Source organism: Phalacrocorax aristotelis, chromosome 2, assembly GCF_949628215.1.
Source record: "Phalacrocorax aristotelis chromosome 2, bGulAri2.1, whole genome shotgun sequence".
In the NCBI taxonomy this organism is placed as follows: Eukaryota; Metazoa; Chordata; class Aves; order Suliformes; family Phalacrocoracidae; genus Phalacrocorax; species Phalacrocorax aristotelis.
In genome coordinates this window covers 91,742,697-91,766,568 of record NC_134277.1, presented here as the reverse complement: position 1 = coordinate 91,766,568, position 23,872 = coordinate 91,742,697, and the positions used below count along the sequence as shown (strand labels likewise).

Genomic DNA, 23,872 nt, shown 5'->3' with positions numbered 1-23,872 from the left:
GATAAAAAGAAGACTCGAAAACATCATCCCGAAACAGGTCACCTTAATTAAAAGAAGAATAAACGTGAGACAGCGATCACTCAGCTGCCTTGGGTTAACCTTCAGCTCTTCTCTGCAACGTTGTCTTTTGCACAACTATGGGTATGATCCAGAGAACAGAGGACGCTTTTGAATTGTAAGAGTTTTCCCAATGTAGGCGCTTCAAATATTCCAAGCCATAATGAAATTTTTCTCTTAACAGCCCAGTGCGATGTGTAGCACAGCATCGATGCCTTTTGGGATTTGGAGGCAATTTCGGTATAAACCTTTTGTAAAATGTTCTCAGACTTCTCGACGTACAGAAGAGAGCAGTCAGCTTCCCATAAAAAGGAATTTAATATAGCCACTGCGAGAGGGGTATATTTTCCGTATTCAAACGCTGGTGTCCTTTAGAGACTCTGCCTTGAAACTACCACTCGGTTTTGCCTGACTTGTTGAACTGGTGCTCTGCAACATGACAACATAGGAAGAAGTGTCTTCTTTCAGAGCGAGTGAAACTAATCACCTTGCAAAGTCTTGGTATTTTTGCTTTTCTGTGACTCTTTTCAGGGTTTAAGCATTAACTTGTGGTTGGGAAGGTTGTTTTAGTCTTTGAAAGGAAGGTGCTTATGGGGAGTGGCTATCTGTAGACAGAAGTGAAATTTTCCAGTTGGTTTATAATACAGAGTCACCCTTTTGGTTATTGTATCTGTCAGTTAAAATGGACAGAATAGAGGGAGGCTGTTAAAAGCTGCAGATGTGCAATGCAAGGAAGTCGCTTTTCACAAGTTTTCATTGCTTCATTCACCAGGACTTTTATTGTGCATTTTGTATTACGAGGACTTAATACGTGGACCTGTGCCACTCGAGCTAGGTCTTACTTGGTCTACTAGCATGACATGAAGCCTTAAAAAGATTCTAGTTTCTCCATGACAGTTTTGAAATATATATTCAGGAGCCCTCAGTCAACCAGGGGTATCTGCAAAGAAAGTTAACCCCACCACTTCTATCCGATACCAGGCCACACAAGCACCTCCTGCAAAGAAGTTTAAATACGTGGGGTGAAATCTAGGCATGGGGTATAAAGGTGCAGCTCAGCTGGTTCATATACGTTGACGTCCAGGCTTTGGATTTATTTGAGTAATCCTTTTAGATAGTTTTTCATGGCTGCCAGATTAAGGCCTGTGAAGTCCCCAGATGGAACAGGCACCATCTTTGAAAAAAGCACTCACATCACCAAGGAAGTGCAAGAGGACGGCATTCCTACAGCTTCTAAGAGAAGGAATGAAACTCTCACAAGACAATTGATGATGTTGCTTGCAGCTTGGGTTGGCTGCATATGGACTGAGCTACCGAAGCATGAATGTATCAAAATAATGAAATATATCAAATAGACTATGGCACAACAACTTAGGGTTTGTTCACAATATCTACCCTAAGTAAACCTCCTTCCTTCTGTCCACCAGGTATTTTCAGCTCACAGATAGAGTAGTTATTGTTTTTACTGAGAGTATTCCAAATGTCTTTCACTCTTTTTCACGTGCATAAGCTTGCTTATCTTCAGCTATGTACTTGCCATACCTGCAGGCAAGTACTTTGTTAACCTTGGTACTCTCCTGACCTTTGAAGTGAGGGGAAGGCTTCTTGTTTGTTTGAATAAGATGTTTTATGAGCATAGTCCAGATGTGGGTGAGACTGGGAGTAGGTACTGGCCTGTGCATTTATACATACACACTAAAATATTGGAGGTCAGACTTCTACTTTCGAGTTTACATTAAAATATTTAAAGCATTTGAAAATGGATGCACAGAAAATCGTAGATGTTTGGACTTTTGTCATTTTGAGTGTCCCCATGTTGACGTAACTATTGCTTACTGTGTGAAGTATCTATAGGCCTAATAGAATTAGGTAGCAGTCTCTCCCTTTTCGATTTCTGGTCTCTTCCATTTCTGTCTCTATAAACTCTGTCATTTGTAAAGGTGAGTCAATCTTACCCACCGAGTGAAGCAAAAACCAGCAAAATCTCATTATTACCCACTGGCAAAATGCAGCTGCCTCTTTCTAAAGGGACACATTGGCTTTTGAAGCTCTGTCCAGTTACGCCACCCACTCTGGCAACAGCAAAGTATGCTTCTCACTGTTGTATTGTGCTGCAGTACCTCTGTCCGTAATTGCACGCTGGATCCAGGCAAGGGCAGGCTGGTACAAGTGGGAAGCCTGCGTCTGGGCCGGGGAGCTTGGCCCTCCCCGTGGCTGCCGCTGCCACCACCGCAGCACGGACAGGCAGTGGCCAGCATCCACCGAGCCTCAGCGCGGCTGTGCTCAGTGTCTAGGAAGCCACAGCTCTTCCCACACCGCTTTGTACTGCAGTAATTTCAAGGCAACTTCTGTTGACTGCAAACATTAACGTTGCTTTAGCTAGTCTCGCTTTCTGGTGTGAGTGTCTGTCACCATAAAAAGATCCCTGTGTCTGTTTCTTGTCTGTTGTTAAATACGCAGTCGTGCAGTCACGCTGCCCGTTCCCGCTGAGCCTTACACCCCCCTGCTTGTAAGCACAGTACTGATACGGCTGTGAAAAAGCACCCAAAATGGCACAGGCTCTGCTCAGGAAATACGCCTGTTTAAACACATGCAATTTGTCTTCACTTCTCGTGGAAATCTAATCCCTTAAATCTTAATTCTTAAATTTCTCAACTGGATTTCCTTCTGTTTTTATGCAGGGTGAAAAAAAGATCAGATTTAACAGGTGCCTTTAAATTAGAACCTCTTTACCTGCAGCATCATTATCAGGAGTCTGGTAATTGTATAATTTATTGCGATTATTTTATTATTACTGTTGTTATTGTTGTTGTTGTTGTTCGTACTTTACCTGCACACTGATATTTAATGGAAAGAAGGAGTTAAGGTTAGAACTGAAACTCGTAAACCTACCTAGAGTTGTTTAGGAGCCTATTTCCATGTTCAAAGTGCCCCAGGGAGTTAAGCTCATTAAAGTGCAAACACATATCTAGTGAGATTTTAGTTAGCATAAAAAGCAGTTGACGGAAAGCCGTTTGTAAAGCATTGTATCAACCTTTTTGTACTGGGATTTCCCCAGCTCCAGATTTACCACTAGCTCTTTGTCAAAGTGTTGAGAAAATCCTTAATGATCTTTTGGTAGTTAGATAATTGTATTACTGGGTGCTGTGTATCTCAGTCCCTCAACTGCCTTCCCCAGCATATCTTTCGCCAGGATTGTTTCAAGACCTGATTGTTTTTCAGGGTTTCTAAAGGTTGTGACCTTTGTGCTTAGCTATGCATGCAAGCTCTGATTCAAATTTTCAAAGGCCCATGTCAGAAGCAAACATTCCCTGAAACCACAAAGAAGAGGGTGAGCTGTGTGTGATATCTGTGCACTGTTTTGAATGACAGCTCTCTGGGACATTATTCTGGTGCTCTCATGTTCTTACATTGATCGTAGAGAAGGAGGTAAGTGCAGGCTGTCTGTCTGTCTTATACCAAATGCTCATGAAAGCCCTTCACAAAATGCTCGCAAAGAACTTACATATCTTAGGCCCCGTACAAAGCTCCTTAATAGATTAGTGCTGCTCCTTGCACATACCTAGCACCTGCACGGTGCCATTTGCCACCCCAAAGCCTGTTTTTACACATTCGGTTAATAAGAGATTAATTGTGAAGGTCACAGCAGTGCAGTGTCAACATGTGGTGCAAGTTCCCTCATAACTTTCTCATCAGTGAATCACATGTGGATGTTCTTACCATGTACTCTGTCTTGTGTCTTTCCTGGAACTGCTGGTGCTGCTCTCTGTTCAGAAGCATTTCCTGGGTACTGTTCTCTTTTCTCTGTTATGGCTATCAACTCACTGACATTTAAATTAATACCACCCAGAATTCCACCATTCACTAAAAAGCCCTAGGAAAAATAGAATCCTGTGCCTCCATCCTTTGCTGTCAGAAAGTTTGCATTGTATTCCTTTTCTACATTTCCAGGCGATGCAAATAGAGAACAGTGCAATAAACAGGAAAATGCAGTAACTCTGGAGCTGAGGTTCACCCTCCAAAGGCTAGACTTGCTAAGAAAAAAAATATACTGTTCTTTTGCCTTTTTAAAGGAAAAATACAAGGTATGGCAAATATATTGACATCACTAGCTTTTACTGAAACATACCTGAAAAATAAGTATCTTGAGGAGAAATAACACAACCTTTACTAAAGTGAAAATACATCCTTGCGACAACTGACAGTGCTGATAGTTTCCCCCAAGTTAAATAACACCAGAAGAAAATAAAACCTTTCTTAAAACTGGATGCTTTCAGTGAGGCCACCTAGCTGACCTGAAAGCCTTATCTCCGCAGCTGGAGAGTAGGTTGTGCAGTCTTGCCTTCAGAAGCTGTGATGGTATGTTATGTGGTCTGGACATAAGGATTCCAAAGAGATCAGCTGGTTACTAGCAGTCTAGCGAGGCTAAATTTTTGTGTTCTATTGCCATTTGATATCAGTTTTCCAAGAGCTGGGCAATGCTTGTCAAATGCAAATGCCTCCAGTTAAACTGTTAATCCCAATCCAGACTTATGCCTTCAATACAAATAGTTAAATTTGCAAAGGTGTGAGGCTGTCACAGTCCCTGTTGACCCCTGTGTGATTTATGGGATGTCAGCACTCCTGGAACAGGCCTTGCCTAACAGAGGGCTCTATTTTCTGAGTACGACTCAGGTCTGAGAATTCCCCTCATGGTTTACGAGGCAAATGAAGTAGCATTTGCTCATCTCTCATTCAGGAATTTAAGCGAGCAGAAAAATGTATCTATCTGAGCAATTGCTCTTAATACCCATATGGCAATTACGTGTGCCCCAAGGGGAAAGTCTTTATTTTGTCATTAATTATGATTTTATGTGATTTGCATCATTACACCAGGAAGATTACACTAGCTTGCCTGGCAGCCCAGGATATAGGTCAAATCCTAAGGGCAGTGTTAGAAGAAGGCAGCTTTACACTCTACTGTGAACGCCACATATGCTCCCACAATGCAGTTCCTCCTGGTTAAATACAGATGTAAGGCTAAGGCTTGTAAGCAAGGACTCGTCATTGATCGCATTCTGCTTCACAGCTTGTGAAAGGCGTTGTTGTGGATCATTAGGCGTAGCCCCTTACAGGAGCGTGGGATTATTTATCTAGCACCAGTTAGTTGCTTTACTGTCTTTGCTACCAGCCTTGCAGCTCTCAAACAGCAATGGCTGCTACAATGCAGAAGAGTATGAATGATATCAAATTGCCTCGTTACCGAGCTGAGACAGCCACGTTCGTTTCCTGAAGCCCAGGAACAGGTTAATGACTGTTGGTTGTTGTGGCGGGGGGTTCATCTGGAGAATAACCGAGTAACAGCTTAAAGAGCCAAGGGCCAAGGGGCTATATGTTGCAGGGAGGAAGGACCGTGGCTTTTCTTATCTTTTGGCTGCATAGATGAGAGAACAATGAAACAGAGCTTGTAACACAGGCAATACAGCCTTTTCACCCCCAGAAAATACAAAGGCTGAGAATTACCTAAGTGACGTAAAGCGGTCAAGTCCAGAAGCTACGGTTCTACCTTGCGGATCCGAATTCCAGGAGCACTTAGGCAGCACTTTCCCTTGCCAGTCAAGTACACACCTTCCTGCGAAGCTCACGCTCCACGCAGGAGCCTCTTCCGCCTCTTCCTAAAGAAGTGCTTTAGACTTTAGGTCAGTTTATTTTCTGTCACTGGCTTACTGCAAGCAATCCAGCCTGATGTTGCAATTTCCTGTACTGTGAAATCAGTGTAATTACCTCATTCAAAGAAAAGGGAGGTGCATCTTGCCTCTGCCTGCTCACCTAAAAGGTAACTAAAAACGCCCTCTGCTTGCCTCCCTGGACTGCTTGCTTTGTGGCTGGGTCAGTCTGGCTTAGTCAGGGGCTTTCGCTACATCAAACGAAAAGCCACAAAAAACCGCAGAATACGATTCTCCAAGCAGGAAGAGGTCAACTCTGAATCGAGTTTTCAAGTTACTTGTCAGACATACTGAAGGTTTAGCAACAAATATATGACCGAGTATAAAAGGTTGTTAGAAGCGGAGAATGAGGGATGAAGTGAGCTTGGGGATTCTGCACACTGTTTCAACAAAATTAATGACTGCCATGTTATCAACCCCTTCTTTTCCTTACAAGAGGACAACGAACACAGTATTTAGTCCATCATCTCCACAGGATCTGAAGTATAGCAGAAAGGAAAACTGTGTTTCTCCTCCTGAAAACTCTTTAATTTGTTAGTGGTATATTCGGACTAGCCAAGGAATGAAGCTTACTACAAGCACCTTCATTTAGCATGCTGCCAAGTATCCTACTAGGTATTCAGTGGTCCTGTGACACTGATGATGCTGAAGTTTGTAGCAAACAGGAAGGACAGCTAAGACAGAGCTTTTCCAATAGCGTTTGCGTGATTGTAGGCTTTGGCTGTTGCGATGAAGCAATGTGAACATTTTTTCTTTAACTTCCAGGCCTCGTAACAGATTACCGGGTAAGTACAGCATCACTGTAGTAATTAATACCATAACTTGTACACACTGGTATTTCCAGGGCTTTTATTTTCTCTTGCTATCATAAACCCCAAAACCTTATGCTTCTTCCCAGGAAGGATGCAGCTTGCTAAATCTTTAACATTCCTCAAGCTGAAACTTTCAACTCTGGTTTTTTGAAAAAAGTCCTTTAAAAGCAGACATCGTCTTGCATGTGTAATAACTCAAGGTTTAAGCAGTAGAAAGGATCGTCCTAAAGATCTTTTTCCTTCACAGAGTGAATAACATATTTTCTGAAATGCACTTGTGTTTTAACCTGGAACCAATAGAAACACTGTAGTTTTGAAATGGATGACGGGCCTGTCATTGTAGATGCTAGCCCCACAACTGTAAGCAACCCAGTGTACGTCAGCTTCTAAGATACTTATTGTTCCAAAGCCTTCAGGGAGAATTCAGGAAGCACAAAGAATATTTGATTTGCCTTGTGACCCTTCCATTCTGACGCCGATCTCCTTTTCCAATTTTCATTTGAAAATGTTGAGTATTAAACAATCACACCAGGGCATTAACTGCAAGTAGACATTTCTGTTACCATTAGACCCACCTCTAGCAACAGCCTGTAGGATGGGGCAATGTGTATGCTTCAAGATCATAGAATGATAGAATCATTAAGGATGGAAAGACCTCTAGGATCATCAAGTCCAACTGTCAACCCAACACGCCCAAGAATCCTAAGCCATGCCCCAAAGTGCCACATCTACACGTTTCTTGAATACCTCCTGGGATGGTGACTCCACCACCTCTCTGGGCAGCCTGTTCCAGTGCCTGACCACTCCTTCAGTAAAACAGTTTTCCTAATCTCCAGTCTAAACCTCCCCTGACACAGCTTGAGGCCATTTCCTCTCTTCCTGTCCCTTGCTACTTGGGAAAAGAGACCAGCCCCCGCCTCGCTACAGCCTCCTTTCAGGTAGTTGTAGAGAACGACAAGGTCTCCCCTCAGCCTCCTCTTCTCCAGAATAAAACAATCCCAGTTCCCTCAGCCACTAGTCATAAGACTAGTTGCATGGGGTTGTTGTCACCCAAGCGTAGGACTCGGCACTTGGCCTTGTTAAACCTCATACTGTTGGCCTTGGTCCATCAATCCAGCCTGTCCAGAACCCTCTGCAGAGCCTTCCTACCCTCAGGCAGATCAACACTCCCACCCAGCTTGGTGTCATCTGCAGACGTACTGAGGGCACACTCAGTCCCCTCATCCAGATCATTGGTAAAGGGTTCAAACAAGACTTGCCCCAGCACTGAGCCCTGGAGAACGCTGCTCGTGACTGGCCACTAACTAAATTTAGCTCCATTCACCACCACGCTCTGGGCTCACCCATCCAGCCAGTTTTTTACCAGGCAAAGAGCACACTTGTCCAAGCCAGGAGCCACCAGCTTTTCTACGAGGATGCTGTGGGAGACAGTACAAAGGCTTTGCTGGAGTCCAGATAGACAACAACCACAGCCTTTCCCTCATCCACTAGGCAGGTCACCTGGTCGTAGAAGGAGATCAGGCTCGTCAGGCAGGACCTGCCTTTCATGAACCCACGCTGGCTGGGTTGAACACACTCATTGCAGACTGAACCACATCATTGCAGAATGTACAATATCTGCAGTACCACTGCAACGGTGACTTCTAACATGGGCCTTCTCCCTGGCCTGCAGCACTGGCAAATCCCCCTGGGAAGGAGGTTCCGCTCCCTGAAGCTCTGGTTCGTGCTGAGGATGTACGGGGTCACGGGACTGCAGGAGCACATCCGCAAGGTGACTGGAATTTGCTTTCTTGGGGAACCTGTGGTGGGAGGGCAAGGGGGGCGATGAGCTTGCTACCCCTCCGTGATTCTGCACACAACAGACAGCACAGACAACACGTTTTGGATAGTTGGCCTCAGTAGGGGTGCTGCTTGTTTGCCTCACATCGTATCACAATTTCAGATCACGGCAGGATCAAAACTGTCATCTGCTTTGTGTTAATCTTCAGGGAAGACGAGTCCAGGAGTTTGGAATTTCTGCAGTGTGGGACCATAGTTCCCTCTGAAATTAAGCCAAGCCAGAGCCCTTTTACTGGGGGCTTACTGGTTTATTGGTGGGAGGTTTTATTGGGCAAAGACATGCTTATTCATGAATGGTTTTTTTTTATTAATGTGCATGCATTGATAGCATGTTTAGATTATGATTAAGGTCACTGGGCTGCATTTATGATACAGTTACCTACTGGGCATGTCTACCTCTGTGGTTTCTTTGTTTTCTGTTTAAAATCCACCTTTTTTCTTTTTTTTTTTTTTTTTTTTCAAAAAAAGGACATGTACAATTTACAGTTTGTTGACATTGTTATGAATAAGTACTAAGTCTACCCTTGGTGTAAAAAGAAGAGGGGTTTTTATCTCTAAAAACCACACCTGGCACCACTCTGAATTACATACATACCTCCTCTGCAGCAGTACAGTCAAACTCAAGCACACCTTTCATCTTTATGAAGTTTAGGGAAACTTCTAGTGAGGGGAGATCCATGACTTGGCTCTAAATATTTACAAGAATATCCATTAGCTAGGAGCATGGGCTAGTATACCAAACCCTCGGCAGGCACACATTCCTTCCTGTTGTGGTGCTAAACAGATCACTTCCTAAGAAAGGCTTTTTCCACTGTTGTAAAACCGCCGCGTGAATAAGTCTCTTCCGACGTGAAAAGGTTCTGGGATGGAGGGTACCCTCTTTGCTTCTCATTTTTATCGCTCTGTAAGTTTCAACTCACTATACAGATACCTGAATTGTGTTTTTATCCTTATTGAGGCTTTCAGAAGTAAACTTTTGACAAGAGTGGCGATCCTGATGCTCTGTCATCCTTGCGGCAACCTGAATCATGCCCTCCTGATGGAAACCCCATATTAATTACATGGCCTTTTATCAGGCTGATTTCCATGGGTCAGTATTTACATTCAACAAGTTCCCGCTTTCCCTGACTCCCAGGCATCTCCCTGACCGTCCAGCCAAAAAGCGCTCGTCTTCCTACAGTCATAGCTGAAGACCTTTCCTTTTTATGCTTTCTGTGATCACACAGTTCAGGAAGGCTAAGCAAATCACTCTTTCCTTCAAGATACCGACTCCAAAGTACAACTCTAATATGTTCCCTTGTTCGTAAAGGCGGTGCAGACAGCTAGATTTCGCAGGGCTTCTTGAACTGAGTGTGCATGTTTCATATTCCATTAAGGACTAAAATGTTGCCTGGTGTGCAGAGAAAAATAAGTTACAACCTCACGTTTGCAACTTTGAGTGCAGAATTTGGGTCACTGTATACATCTGTCAGATGGGAACCACTAAGTTAGTTTCTCCTCACCCCCACCCCGGCCCACCCCACCCCACCCCGCCAACACGAGACAAGTGATGATGAAATTCAGTGGGTTCCAAAGCAGCTATGAAAAGAAGGCAATTCTATCTCCAGCACTTCTCTGTCGAACTTACATTTCAAGAAATAACTGCATTTTGTTTGCTCCCTCCTCTAGCAGTAGTTGAAGATACCTCTTGCGAGTTTGCAGACGTTGGTCAGCTTGTATCAGCAGCTGCAAAACCGCATTTTCAAATGTGTTTCATCTCTTCCCCATTTTCCTCTCTTCTCAGGAATTATTCTTGGTTCCAGATCTATTGCAATGACTTTGCTTTTGCTAGTGTAGCAATGAAGTAGCAAACCAGCCTGACACTGGTTTGTATTTCCAGACCTACAGAGAGGTTTCAGCACAAAAAGTAATTTGGAACTTAACTTCACGTGTTAACTTCACTTTAGCTAATCGCTTGTCCCAGGGCTTGGCCTTGAAAAGTCTGGACAGGGTGCTGGGCCATCTTCATTAGACTCTGCTCTTCCTAGAAAGGTTGGACTAGATGATCCCTGAGGTCCCTTCCAACCTATGATTCTGTGATTCTGTGAGTCTGTGAACAGTTGCTTCCTTTTAACTGTGTTGTAGCATCTTGCAGATAACAGCTTTTATGTTCCCAGTGCTGGCAAAGGCAGCCCTTGAAGAGAAGAGCGGGCACTGTACCTTGTGTACTTGGGACTGGTAGCTGTGTTTTAGGTGAAGCCCTGGAGTTGCCAGAGTTATTTCTGAAGCTGCCTTTATTACAGTGGGTCGTAGAGTGGACACAGGTAGAACGAGAAGGGACCTGGGAACAGCGGCAGAGGCAGGCACACAGAGCCTTCAGGTGGAGAGCAGAGTGGCTGGAGCTGGGGAAGCGGGAAGAAGGTCTCTCTCTCTCTCTCCCCGTGCCCCCCCACCCTCTCGTGTGCTATAAGGAGTTGCCCCAGGGAAGGAAAGGGCCAGGCACACAGAGCCAGGCAGAAGAGCAGAGGTTTGAAAGAGCTCCTTGGGCTGGAACCTGGCGAAGGGGATGCCTGCATTTGGGATGTAGCGTGCAGTCGTACACCACGTACTTTTCATACGCCGACGTACCTGTGTGTAGGGCATGTCATTCCTGTTCACGCTATACAATAGCAGCTAAGGCACGCCTGTTCGCGTGCAGGGCTGGGCCTCACTGCAAGATTGGGGACGCAGGGTTTCAATTCCTTCCTGAGTTCATGCAAATCCCAGTACAGATGCTGTCATCAACTAGAAAAAAAACCCAGACACTTCAGCTCCCAAGTCATAGAAAATTGTAAGAAGATTTATCCAGTGTTTCTAGACTTCTCGTTAGGCTTCTTTTGCACAGCCAGGTGAAGTGCCTTGAGATTTTCAAGAGAGAAAAATACAAATTTTGGAGGTAAGTCCTAAAGCCGCAGAGGAGATGTACAAAGAGGGCAAACCAGCAACATTAACCATCTTCTGGACTGAGTCCAAACTCTCGGAGACAGTATACATGCAAAACCCAAATGACCCATTTGTAAAAGGACAATTTGCCAACCGCTTGACCATATATTACTCTTTTGTCGGTTCTCAAAGAGCTCCTGCTCTCAAAGAGCTCAGAAACAATTCGAGAAATTTAGCAGTTCATGTTTTTGTATGTGATCCCCGCGAGTATTTGCACTTAGATGAATCCTCACAGAACCAGAAGAAATCAGTGCACCGCATATGCCTTTCTTTGCCCAGGGTAAGGAATTCCATTAAAAACTAACAGCAGAGACCAAGAAACAGGAACTGTGTGGAACAGCAATGCCAGTGACGGCATTTCAGCTGGGGAGTGGCACAGTCCCAGGGCTGTTGAGAAGACTCTTTGGATGGCATTTTCCTTCACAGGGTAGTGGGATGCGAGCTAAGGCAGGCAGAGAGGCGAAATCTATAGGAGAAGTATGAAGTGATCAAGGCTAGGCAGCTATGCTTATTTACTTATAGCCATTAATGTGCTCTGGTGCTTCAGAGAAGACCCCTTCAATCAAAACCTGTTTTAGTTCTTGCAAGCTTCGCCCAAAAATCAAATTTCAGTTAAAACACCTGAATGCGGGAGCATTTATCTTTCTTATTTATATTTATTTATACCTATATTCACACATATGCATACACAAACACAAATTTTTTTAAACAGGGACCACATCTTAAGGCCTCACAAGTTTACTGCTCCCATTAGTGATGATGTCAGACATTTCCCTTAATCCTGAATAGCCAAATGAATCAGATCCCTTCCTTTTTTCCCTTCTCACTGCAGAAGAGAAATGGTTACTTACCTGAGGTCGATAGTGATGCACAAAAATCCCTTACAAGCTGCTTTTCTTCAGCCTGCTAAATTTCACTGTGCAGAGAAGGACTGGCATTCCGTTCACACGCACCAAGACTTCCCCAGCCACTGACGCAGTCCATGTGGTTCCACTTTGGGAAGCCACGCGATGAAGGGATTGTCCCAACGGCGTTGCTAGAAACAGTACGTGGGATGGTTTGTGTGTGTCCCCTTTTTCTGTTAAATTATATAACAGCGTTAAAGAAAATAATTTTCAAAGGTTAAATAATAGCTGAACATCAACCTAAAGTTAATGACGCTAGGGACACAGCGTGGCACGAATGTCAAAATCAAAAGCATTTGGAGGGTCAGGCTTGGTACGTACACGGTCAGCAGAAACCCGAGAACAGCCTGTCAGTTTTTACCTCCCCTCCTTTCCTATCCCTAGTTTCAGTGCCTGTGCTTCTCCAAACAGGATTTGATTTTCACAGTCTACCTGCCCGTCTTGACAAGGTGAAGCACTAAGGCCGCACGTGTCCCCCCGTGAGTCACTGCCGTGCCCACATCCAGAGCGCGGGCACAGCTCTTGGGCGCCCTGAGAGGCAGGTGTGATACCTAAAAGCCCGTCGGTCTTACAGAGCTTGGACTTCCAGGCTTAGTAATGTTGAACTTCATTGGGTTGAATTACGTTTGGTCGCAGCCGTCTTTGTAAAACCACTTCAGGATGACAGCTCGTGGTTCCAGGGCGCAGGGCCTGGGCTAACTGTGTGAGCAAAGCTCTGACAGGTGAAACGTCAGTGAAGCCTCCACCTCCTCTCCTTGCCAGTTCTCTATAATCTAAAACACTTGGTGCCCCCCGGTGGCTTCACAAACTATTGCTACTTGTTAGGACTTGCTCAATAGTCTCTCTTTCCCCTTGCTTTTCTTTCTTTCAAATTCCTGAAAACTTCTCTGGTGCAAAAAGCGGACATACATACCTGCTCCAAAAGGTAGAGCGTGGCCCCGCAGTTGTCTTGTTCAAACTTCCCGCAGTAAGCCAAATCTTAAATTTTGGTTTTATTCAGTTCTCACCCAGGTAAATTTTGATTAAATTCACTTGGTGATTACATTCAGCTGAACAGCTGTGAAATTCTCATCTCATTGAACATGGTGGGGTTTATGGCTTTGATTTCCAAGACCTGGTATACGCAGCGAGAAATTTTGCAGAGCTGTGTAAAAGACGTCAGCTCGCTTGAGGCTGTACAACCTGAGGATAGGGGGAGACACTAAAAGCTCATTCCAACACGTTCCCATGCACTTATGTCTACAGGTATCTGTACGTACACATACGCTTCTTCTGGTCAATTTTGACAGCTGTAAGCTCCTGCCCTCTATACGAGCAGAACATCTGAATGCCTTGGAAAGGATTGGGCGTTTTATTGATCTGACTCCCGACTCAAAGAGCTTTCAGTCCCATTTTAGCGGGAGATGAGAAATGGAGGTAACAGGCAGCAGAGAGGAGGTGGGAGCAACGGTAAGGCTGGCTGGTTGCCGAGGGTGCCAGTATGCCCAATATGACGGTTTTCAATCCATGTTTTGATTCAGTGCAAACAAACGATGGTTTTCTATTTTAAGAGATACACAAACATCACAAAGCTATGATTAAGATTGCAAAATGCGTTTCCTTTTCTTCTTTTCTGCAATTTCTGTTTTGCCTCGTTCTTGCCCTTTTGGCAAAAGTCCCTGTGAGATGAAACCTTCCACGTCTAACCCTGGCCCAAAGTGAGGTGCCTCAGTTTTGTTTGATATCTGCCCCTCAACTTGAAAAAAAGCAAGGGGCAAAGGAAGGAAAAGACATGGAGTTAGTTGTTTATTTTTACAAAATGACTCGCAATCATAAACACATAAAATAGAAGGAACTTTTAAGCGTCATTTTAGATGTTGCTGATAAGTTTTGGTGCAGCGGCTGTCGCACGAAGGCAAACTGCAGTTCTAATAGCTGGTTGCTGCTGCCTTACTCCTTTTTTTTTAGGTACGTGAGCCCAAAAGTGATGACAGCCGGTGAGGGGGGGCTGGACAAGGTACTGCGGGACCCGATGAGGACACAGGTTCTTTTCTTCCAAGGGCTTTTGAATTCATTTTCTCCTTGGGAATATGAGTACGCAAGCGTCACTGACCGACGTGAAGACCTCCCAGCTGGTTGTTAATACGCCTGCCGGTGTTTTCCCCACTTGTTTGACTTTGGAAGCGCACAGGTTTCCTATGCCTCAAAAGAATTGCTCCGGCTTGGTGTCCAGTGTCACTTTTTTTTCCCCAGTAGCTTCTAAACGGCTTGGCTGAGATGTGCTCTCCATTTGCTTGATTATACTGCCATCGCCTTTCTTTTCAGCTGACCCTGAGCACCCGGGTCAGGAGAGGGAGCAAGTTCTCCCCTTTTTCACAGCGAGTCTCATGCTAAGTGAACTATTCCAAAAGCGTATCTTTCCAGCTTGTTTTGCATGGGAACTGTCACCATTTTCTCTGTGTGTGTCTGTGCATCTCCCCCTTTCCCCACCATCACTTTGGGACCCTTTAGCCATTCCCAGCCAAAACTGACAGTGGCAGAAAACCAAAAGAAGTGCTGCTACAACTATTTACTCTTAACAGGTTATCAGGACAGTTAACCGCGCCAAAAGGTTTCATTAAGAAACAGGCTAGCACCGCCTAAGACAGGCTGAGCTACGAATACAGTAACGGCCGGGTACGGTCTCTGGAAGCCAGAAACGAGATGTAATGTAAGTTCACATAAGCAGATGGCGATATGTGAATGTTACCACATCTCAGAAGAGGGAACAGAGAAAAGCATGTAGGGGTGCAAACAGTTTAGCTCATCTTTTCTCCTGACGAATCAAATTTATACAGTGTAGGGACTGTCTTTCTCTCCTCAGCACGTCAGGCTGTCGCATCAGTTTGAACACTTAGTCCTTCAGGATGAAACGTTTGAGATCTGCGCTGAGGTTGTCTTGGGACTAGTCTGCTTTCGGCTGAAGGTAAGGCAGCTAAGACCTCCTGTTTCTCCTGTCATGTTTTATAGCAATACAATAACACGCAATTGAATGTAGTCTTTGTAGCTAATACACTTTATTTTTTTTTCAGGAAGGTAAAGGGAGTTCCTGTAGATCAAAGCAGATTAAAGAAAGAAGCTTAGGACAATTTTGTTAAAAAATTAATCAAATGCTGAAGAGAAATTCAAGCATATTAGGGTATGGGAAGACATAGTCAAGGCAAACAAATGGCTACACAGTCATACAAAATGACTGTTGTGTTCTGTGCTTGATGGCCTTTGATGAAGATGATGGTTTTAATCCATTTCCCTAGACGTTGGTGCATGACATGTGAGTGTATGTGTGTGTATTAGACATTTCTTTCCAAGTCACTTTTATACGTGTGTGCACTTAATATACCTCTGCGTGTGTGTGTGTGCGCGCGCGCACGTGTATGTGAAATGACTATAATGGATGAAGATGAGAGCAGTAAACACCCTTTTGTTGTTTTCTTTAAAGACTACCTTTGCCTTCATAAAATCCAACAGTCCAACTGGGCAAATTAGAGCAAGATATGACTAAGAAGAGGTTGCATAGGAGGCCAGCTTCCCAACCGCCCTTGGCCCTGGTCTGCTCTTTTTTTGCTGAACTTGACCCTTTTGCCCCTCTTGGCCTTTCAGTCCCCAAAATCGCTGTAAGCGCCGAGCTCCCTGACACAGAGGCCTTGCCTGACGGGAACTAGAAAACTCACGCTGCGCTCAGAGCGTAAGAGCTGCAGTAGCTGGGAGGGTTCAACTTGTTTAATCAGACATTAAAGGCGGGAGATCGGTGTCTTCTTTCAGGTAAAGAACTCATTTAATAGGGGAGCTTGCAACGGCAGCCTCTGTAAAGGGCTGGCTTGTGACCCTGAATCTGAACACCGAGCAATAGTAATAATAACCACAGCACTGGTGTCTTCCAGTCCACAGGACACCTAAATGAGATTGTAGGCTTTCTGAAGCCTCACAAGCACATCTTGTCTCCTTCTGGGTAGGCGTGGTACTGCTACTTTTCACAAACTCTTTTTGCAGCCAGTTGGTTGCCCCAGTTACCTGCGTTTGATGCAACTGGCTGAGGGAGCTAACGAATCTTTAACAACAAGGTGATGGGGAATTCACCTGGAAGAGCAAAAGGGTTTTGTCTGAATTTATGTTGTTTAAAATAAAATAATAAAAAAAAGACATCTGTCGCTAGGGGATCAGACAGATACAGAATATGGATGGAGATGTTCCAGTAAGTGGAAACGTGACTCTAATTGCTTTCCTAACAACAACTTCTGAAAGCTGTTGAGGAATAGGTTCTGTGGCTTTTATTGCTCGATAACAAGATGCTGGTTGTAGTCTGCTCTCTCATATGGAACAAGCAAACACCAGTTTTGCAGAGACAGCTGTTAGTCGGGGCTCTACTTCTACTGTAAAGGAACAGTCCCGGTGAAATAGAGCGTAGCAACACAGGAGCTGTCACTTTTGATCAGACCAGTGGTTCACCTACATCTGTTCTCCTGCCCGCGATGATGCAGAGGAAGAAATTAGATGTACAGGGAAAGACAGTTTTACAGTAGCATGGAATTATTGGACACCCAGCTGAGAAACTTTTGGGCAAGCTGTTGGATAAAGGCGTGATTCTGCTGAAAACCAATGTTGAAACGGCAGCGTTTGCATCGCTTGCCTTCCCTGCCCAAGAAAAGAAAGCAAAGCTTTTAAATGAAGCTTCTAAATGAAGAGAGAGCGTTTTATAGGCACTTCTGCAGCTTTATTTGCTTTCTACGTCACTCTTTCAAAAGTCCTCCTGTGACTTCTGTAACTGGTATTGAAGTGCCTCTTCGGATACTTGCAACTTCTCTGCAGTTACAGTAGGACGAAGGGACAGGGGACTTGAACTGCAATGCTGCACAGCTGTAGAAGTATGAAATAGTTCTCCTTCCTTTGTTCTGGAGAAATACGGTTTTATTTTTGTGCTTAGCTGCAACTTTTAATTTTTGGCCTGTCACGTTGTTGAGCAGATGGAGTAATAATCGATGACTTTCAGGTTGCAACTATTTCATCAAACGTGTCCTGCCAAAGGGTTAGTTTTTGGCCTCCTTGTCATGTCTGCAATTCAATACCGGTCAAGCTAGTCATTTCTCCAAGGAGGTGAGAACATGGTCTTACTGAAGCCGACAGACTCAATCAGAGCTGGCCGCTGCCTCCTCTAAGCTCTGGGAGAGCATTAGGCACTCCTAACTTCAATTTGACGTGACACCCGCGTGTCACAGCAGCCCCTCGGGGCAACTGTGAGAGCAGAACAGAAGAAAGATACAGAAATCTTTCTCCTCCCCCCCGTCACTCCTGCCAAGGCATTAACTTACCATCGTATAACTGCTTGTGTTGCCTAAGAGTTAGTTAGCTATGCATTTCATATTAAAGGCAAGGATCCTCATTTTAATGATGGATCACCTCTGATAAGAAAGCAGGGCACCGTCGTCACCAGTGACTGGCCCAAGTTGCCCGAGTATCTCCTACAAGGCTAAGGCTAAGCCATGAATTTCAGGCACTCATGCAAATTCCCTGGCAACTTGGCCTCAGTCAAACTAGGTTTTGCCTTGGGTTCAGCTCTAACCCCACTAGGATCCAAAACCAGGAGAATAATACAATTCTCCTCAGTGCCAACGGGAAACTGTCTCTCCGTCATGCCTTGGTTTCATATGGAAAAGGCAAAGCAGGCAAGTCACACCTGGGCAGATTTGAGAGAACGTGTGTGCTGATCTGGATGTCATCAAGAAGGCCGATGCCACTACAGTAACAAAACCGCTGCCGAATGGACGGGTTTGTCCATTTGTGGCTCTTTTACCGCAGCCAGCGTTCAGTAAGGGAACACTGCGGTAAAAGCGCAGAAGCTCCTAGCATCTCTTGCAATTCTGGGTTACCAGCAGCGTAGCAGAAGAGTAAAGGCTGTGCGATAGCTAAGGTAGTTCCCCAAAGAATAAAATTATAGCGCTCAAGATCAGCACGGGGCTGAATGCTTTTACTTGAAGCTACATCGCTCACGACCTTAGGGCACAAAAAAGTAGTCAGCTCTCACAAACGCCCAGTGTGAACACAGTTCTAAACCCCAGCCTCTAAAACCCAGGTAATCCATGAATCCCGTTGTGGCTGAAAAACTGTCTCTTGTGCCGTCATTTTTGTAATCCTTTGACGGCGAAGGACCGAGAGGGGAGAAAGCGGCTGCGTGTTACTGGTGGCACTTGGGCTCGGCTGCTCGGTGGGATTCACATGTTCCAAACTGGCTTTTGAAATCCATCACCATATCTGTTGATTTACAACGATTTCAGGGCTCAAATGAACTGAACAAGGCTCTTCTTAAAAGCATAAATGAGGCCAAGAAGATCCATCTGGTCCCGTGCCACCTGCGAGAGAAGTTTGTGCTACGTTTTGCTATTTGTGCCCGCACAGTGGAATCCACCCACATCAGGTTTGCCTGGCAGCACATCTCACAGCTGGCAACCGAACTTCTGAAAACATGGCAGCAAAACTACCACCAGCAGTAACCGCAGTGAAGCAGCAGTGGGGAGGAGGTAATTAAATGGCTTTCTCTGTGTTGCCAAGTTTTATTTCAGGGGCAGGCGGGAAAGTGAAGTTATGAAGGAAAAGAGTGCAAAACCTGTTGTTATATAGCCCATCTGCAGCAGCAAAACCCTTGCCGGCAAGTTGTGTTGTAACCTTAGTCATTCCTTCTCTGTATCGTAGCTTCCTCTTGCCATGGCACGCAGCCGTGGCGGCTCGAGCCGTCGTTTCTTACCAGTCTGTAATCAAGAGCACGTACCGAACCAGGCAACGGAAGTGGAAGGGTTAGTGCTCCCTCCGTCGCCCCCATTAACCTCTAGCGCACCCACTCCTTTCTTCACAGATGAAACACTGAGGTGTTACAACCAAGCAATTTAGCATTACTGTGCCTTCAGAAAGAGTCCAAGCTGGGGGAAGTTCAGTAACCTGGTCATGACACTGTCCACGTCCTGTCTAAACAGGCACGCACAAGTGGTGGCGTCATGGTGTGGGGCACTATCGTGTCATGACACGCTTGCTGCAGTAATTTTGTAAATGAGTTTGGGACTTCAAGGCTTCCTTCACTACACAGCCACACCGGGGGGAGGGAGCACTGAGTGAACGCAAACCCTCCCTACGGCCGGCTCTCTACTTTCTTCCAAAGGGTTTGCTTTTCAAACAGCCATTTTGTCAAACCTCGGCAAATAGGTTGCGCTGGCTCTCGGTTTTCACTCTGATCATTCATAATGAGGCCTCTTAAAAGCTCCTTCCCAAGAGTTTTGTCAAAAGCCCTGTGCTACCTGGCGTTCTATATTTTCAACCATGTTACTCTAAGCAGCGATTACTTGAAAAGAATCTGTAAGCTACGTTCTGTGAAATAGAGTTGTGATTTCTTTTTATGGTTGCCGTTCTGCTTACTGCGTTGTGTAATAAATCTTTGACAAATGCGCTAAGAAATGGGATGGCAAAAACGTTACTCTCTGCTTCTCAAATTAGCTAGCAAACAAGCTGGCAAATTACAATGCAAATAGAAGTTAAGAGCACCAGCCCCCAAAATAGGCTGCGGTGCCCCCCTCGGCGGTTCTCTTCCATTAACAGTGACGCACGGAACATGGAAGTATTGGAAAACAATTGGCCTTCAGAGAAAGTCAAATGACGTGTCCTTGACACAAACCGTTGATGTGTCACCTTGTCCAAGGCAGGTAAAGAGCTGAAATGAAAGTCCGAAACAATACCCGACTTTAGTAAGTACTTCTGCCGTTCTGAAAGCAGAAATCCCAGACAGTTATTTCTATGTAAATTTCTATGTTAGTTCATGACTTGGGAAACTGTGTTCATCCCCAGCAAATAGGGTCCACACCAATACGGTTTTGCAGCTTTTATGTTATGGAAACAGTAGAATCTAGGAGCCAGAGAGGAATTCCACCTTCTTGGTGAGACAGAGCAGTATTTTCCATGTGAAATATATAACCAGGTCTGTCCAGGAAAAAAAAAAAAGATCAGGTGCTGATCAAAGCTATCATAGAGTAAATCCAGGATAATTCCCCTGAAATGAAATGGAGTTGCGTTGGGCTTATCTGACTATAACTGAAATGAAAAATCTAACTAAGAAGTACTGGAAAAGAAAAGCGTACGGTCAGGCAACACTAGGCTGACATCAGAGGATTTTGGGGAACGCCTCCCCATGGAAACCAGAGCAGAGGTGGATGGTGCACGCCAGCGTGAGCCTCGAACTGCTGTAGCACGGGGACGCGGGCAGGATGCACGTCCAACCCAGGGGAGGTGAAACATTCCCAAGAGCCCAGAATCAGACAGGGGTCCCTCTGGACACTTGTGGGAAGGTGCTGCCAAAACTAACAGCCAGGTAAACGTTTTTCAGCACGTGGGTGTCACTTTTAGAAGAGGCCGTCATCCAGACACCAAAACTCCTTTTGGCAAAGAATTTAGGATAAGGGTTAATTTAAAGTATTAGAAATACAGCAGCAAAAGTTACTTCATTCTTGTTTGCAAAGAAGAGACCTAAGTAAATCTTCCAACGAACGGCAGCGACAAGACCCCTGGAACGACACTTCCCTAAGGCCAGCCCAAAACAGAAATCTGAAATTCACAGTTCTGGTTTTCCTGACATTCTGGGAGGATTTGAATATGTAGTTGGTGAAGGCCACCTTACTATTCGGTCTCTCATACCTTCCTAATTCCTACGTAGAGTATTAATGTTAGGTCATCTGAAAAGGAATCTGGGCTTTGTAATCAACTCAAGAACAAAATACTTGAAAAGAACATTTCTGAAAGAAGAACGTGACTGCTGTTTCTGTTCTGTAGCTTTGCAACCTATCTGTAAGTGAGAAATACTGTATTTATGAATAGTTACTACGTGACCCTGGATTTACTGTGCCTTGTGTGCAAAAGCTAATGGAGTCTGTGCCAACTGACGCTGTCTGATGCTAAAAGTAATTACACAATCTCAGAACTGTGCGTTAGGAGAACATCCGTATCTCAAGGGAGACAGTGCGGCCGCTAGAGAAGGAGGGAGGAAAGTAACTTTTCGGTAACCATATATATTTCTTTTTAATCTAGTTGAGTGCTAGTACAATACCTACATTCTTAATGATGATGGCAGATGATAAATATATTTTATTACTGAGGGGGGGAATATTGAAAGGGTATGTATTTGTGAAAGCCTTGCTAATATATTATGCTCGACTGCATTATAATTATGAAATTTCTAATTTTCTCTTGCCTTTATATGTAAGATTCTGCTCACGGTTGTTGGTTTTGTTGTTGCTGTTGCTGTTGCTGTTGTTGTTGTTGTTGTTGTTGTCTCCTGTAACGTTACCATGTTTGAGGAGCGGTACTCGCACTGCAGGTGCCTTACAACAGCAGCCTAAACCTTGAGGCATGCGTGAACTTGAAGCGCTCAAATACAGGAGCAAATGAGAAATGAAACTTGAGAACCCTGAAGCCCAGGGTGGTGGGGGCAGATTAAATAATGATGATAACAGTAATAATATCTATGTAGCATTTGTAGAGGCTCTATGACCTAAATGGAAAAACAATCAGTCGTTCAGTGCGCTTGTATTATAATTTGTGTGCTGTCAAATTGCTTTAAAATCTGTTTCCAAAGGCCATTAAAGAGACACGTAGGTCTTAACTGGCAGCAGTAATAAATGGAAACAAAACTATGACTAGTGTCTGTCTTGCTGTTAACCAAGCTTCTCCCATTTTAGTCATGCCAGGTGTGCTGTGAGGGGTCCCACCTCCACGCTCAGGTCACGTCAGTGCCCTGCTTTGCACCATCGGCGACTCCTTCTCAACGTGTTCTTCAGACAAATACTTTGCAAACGCGAGCTGCTGTGGGAAGTTTCGTCCATGGCAACATGAGTCTGAATAACGCCGGTCCATAAGCGGGGTCGTTGCTGACCCTTCCATAAGGTTCTGTACGGTCCTGCAGCCGCATCTGCCCCTGGAGCCCGCTGCCCAGCTTGGGCTTTGGTTTGCAGCTCAGGCGCGATCAGGGAGGGGGAGGCAGCGGCCCGTTTTGTTAGCCCTGCCTCCTCGCTGCAGCCTGTGCTCCTGTGGGGAGCTTGCAGCTGCAGGCTCCTCCGCTCCCTGCCCCTGTGCAGCCCAAGGGAAGTCAGGCAGGCCCGCCTTGGGGGAAGTTTGATGGCAGCAGTGTTACACTCTATAAATGCTAGCCCAGTTTGGTCTCAGATGACAGCTTGCACAGTAGTGGAGATGGTTTACTATGCTGTCTGCACTAATGGTCTAACAAGCTTGATGTATAACAAAAACCTGGCGGTAACTGTAAGAAATGTTTCTCGTGGGAAATTAAATGTTCACCCACACAGAAGTGACGATGGTAATACCGAGGTGTAGCTGCAGCACACTGTGATAATGTGTATCTAGGTCAGTGCGCTAACTGGAACGTGGGCCCAGCTAGGGACTCCCTGACCAGATTTGGCTTGTCAAGTAAGTTCACCTGGGCCGCTGCCTTTTGCCCTGTAAGGAACGACGCTCTTCATCTCGTCCCTCTGCCACAGAGTCCCGCGGCTGCTGCTGAGGCCTTCAGCAGAGCTCTTCGCCATGAAGAGCCTGTTCAGCAGCTGTTGCCCTTGAGGATGTTAGGCAGCGTCAGCTTCTGATCCTGCCACAGTGGCCGCGGTAGCCTTGCAGCCTGTGTCACAGTGGGAGAGATGGCAAAGGCAGCCGTGAGGGACAGGCACTGGGTGCACAAAGGGCACGGGTGCCCATCGATACCACCCGAACCTCCGCCAAGGGTGGCAGCTGCACGGCGCGACCCTGGTGCCGGCGGCCGTTGGGCAGCGCAGGCAAAGGAGCCGTACCTGGCCTGCGCAGCCTCCGTTTTGCCTGTCCCGGTGCATCACCTCAGCTCCGGTGCTCCCTGGGCGAGCCAGGGCTCACATCTGGGCTCATTTCCCATGGAGCTCGATCACCGCGAGGGCGGTGGCTGAGGGGAGCCCGGGACTGTGCTTGCCCAGCCTGCTCCGAAGGGAAGGAAGGACACCCAGAGCGCCTTCTAACCAAGAGGAGAGAAAGGAATGGCAGGGTAGGCTGGGGAGAGGTGGCTGCCCTGCCATTTTGGGCAACCATCGGCTTCCGCACAGGAGGAGCCGCAGCACTTCTGCTCTCGCAGTCGCCGGACGCACATAAGTGCCAGGGCCTGCCTCCTGTGCCTGGCAGGAAGGGTTTGTCTCCGCGGTGCCGTCTTCTGCTGCTATCAAAAGGGGCCCGCATGGGCAAGAAGCTTCTGAATTCTCTAGCCTCTTCCTTCCTGGCTGCTGTCATCCTCAGCTGAAGAACCAAACCTTCGCCACAGGTGCTGTCCCAAAGTGTGCGCAGGCATATCTGGCTCTGGGAACACCCTGGGCCAGCAGCGGTAACCAAAAAGTCAGCACACGTACTGTCGGCACATGGCCTCTGAACTTGACTCGTCCTCCCTCCTTCTACCCCTCTCTCGCTGTGGCAACTCTGGCTTCCTTTGCCTTGGGGCCACCAAAAGCTCTACATCTTCCTCCTCTGCTCTCCCATACTTGATGCAACGCTTCCCAGTGCTACAAGCTGAACAACACCTCTT

At 45.7% G+C, this 23,872-nt stretch overlaps 1 protein-coding gene across 2 annotated transcripts in view; it reads left to right on the top strand.

Moving 5' to 3' along the window:
- LOC142053156 (aromatic-L-amino-acid decarboxylase-like) overlaps nt 1-21,959 on the top strand; it is a 35,987-nt gene extending 14,028 nt beyond the window's left edge. Inside the window, exons 8-12 of one of the 2 annotated variants that reach the window (XM_075084345.1) lie at nt 2,739-2,815; nt 6,528-6,547; nt 8,247-8,345; nt 15,122-15,223; nt 18,567-21,959. In XM_075084345.1, coding sequence (XP_074940446.1) covers nt 2,739-2,815; nt 6,528-6,547; nt 8,247-8,345; nt 15,122-15,223; nt 18,567-18,782 — 514 coding nt within the window. In that variant the 3' untranslated portion in view covers nt 18,783-21,959. Of the gene's footprint in view, nt 1-2,738; nt 2,816-4,008; nt 4,143-6,527; nt 6,548-8,246; nt 8,346-15,121; nt 15,224-18,566 lie in introns of both variants that reach the window. The other variant, XM_075084344.1, reaches the window with a different exon arrangement.
- The last annotated feature ends 1,913 nt before the right edge of the window (nt 21,960-23,872 follow it).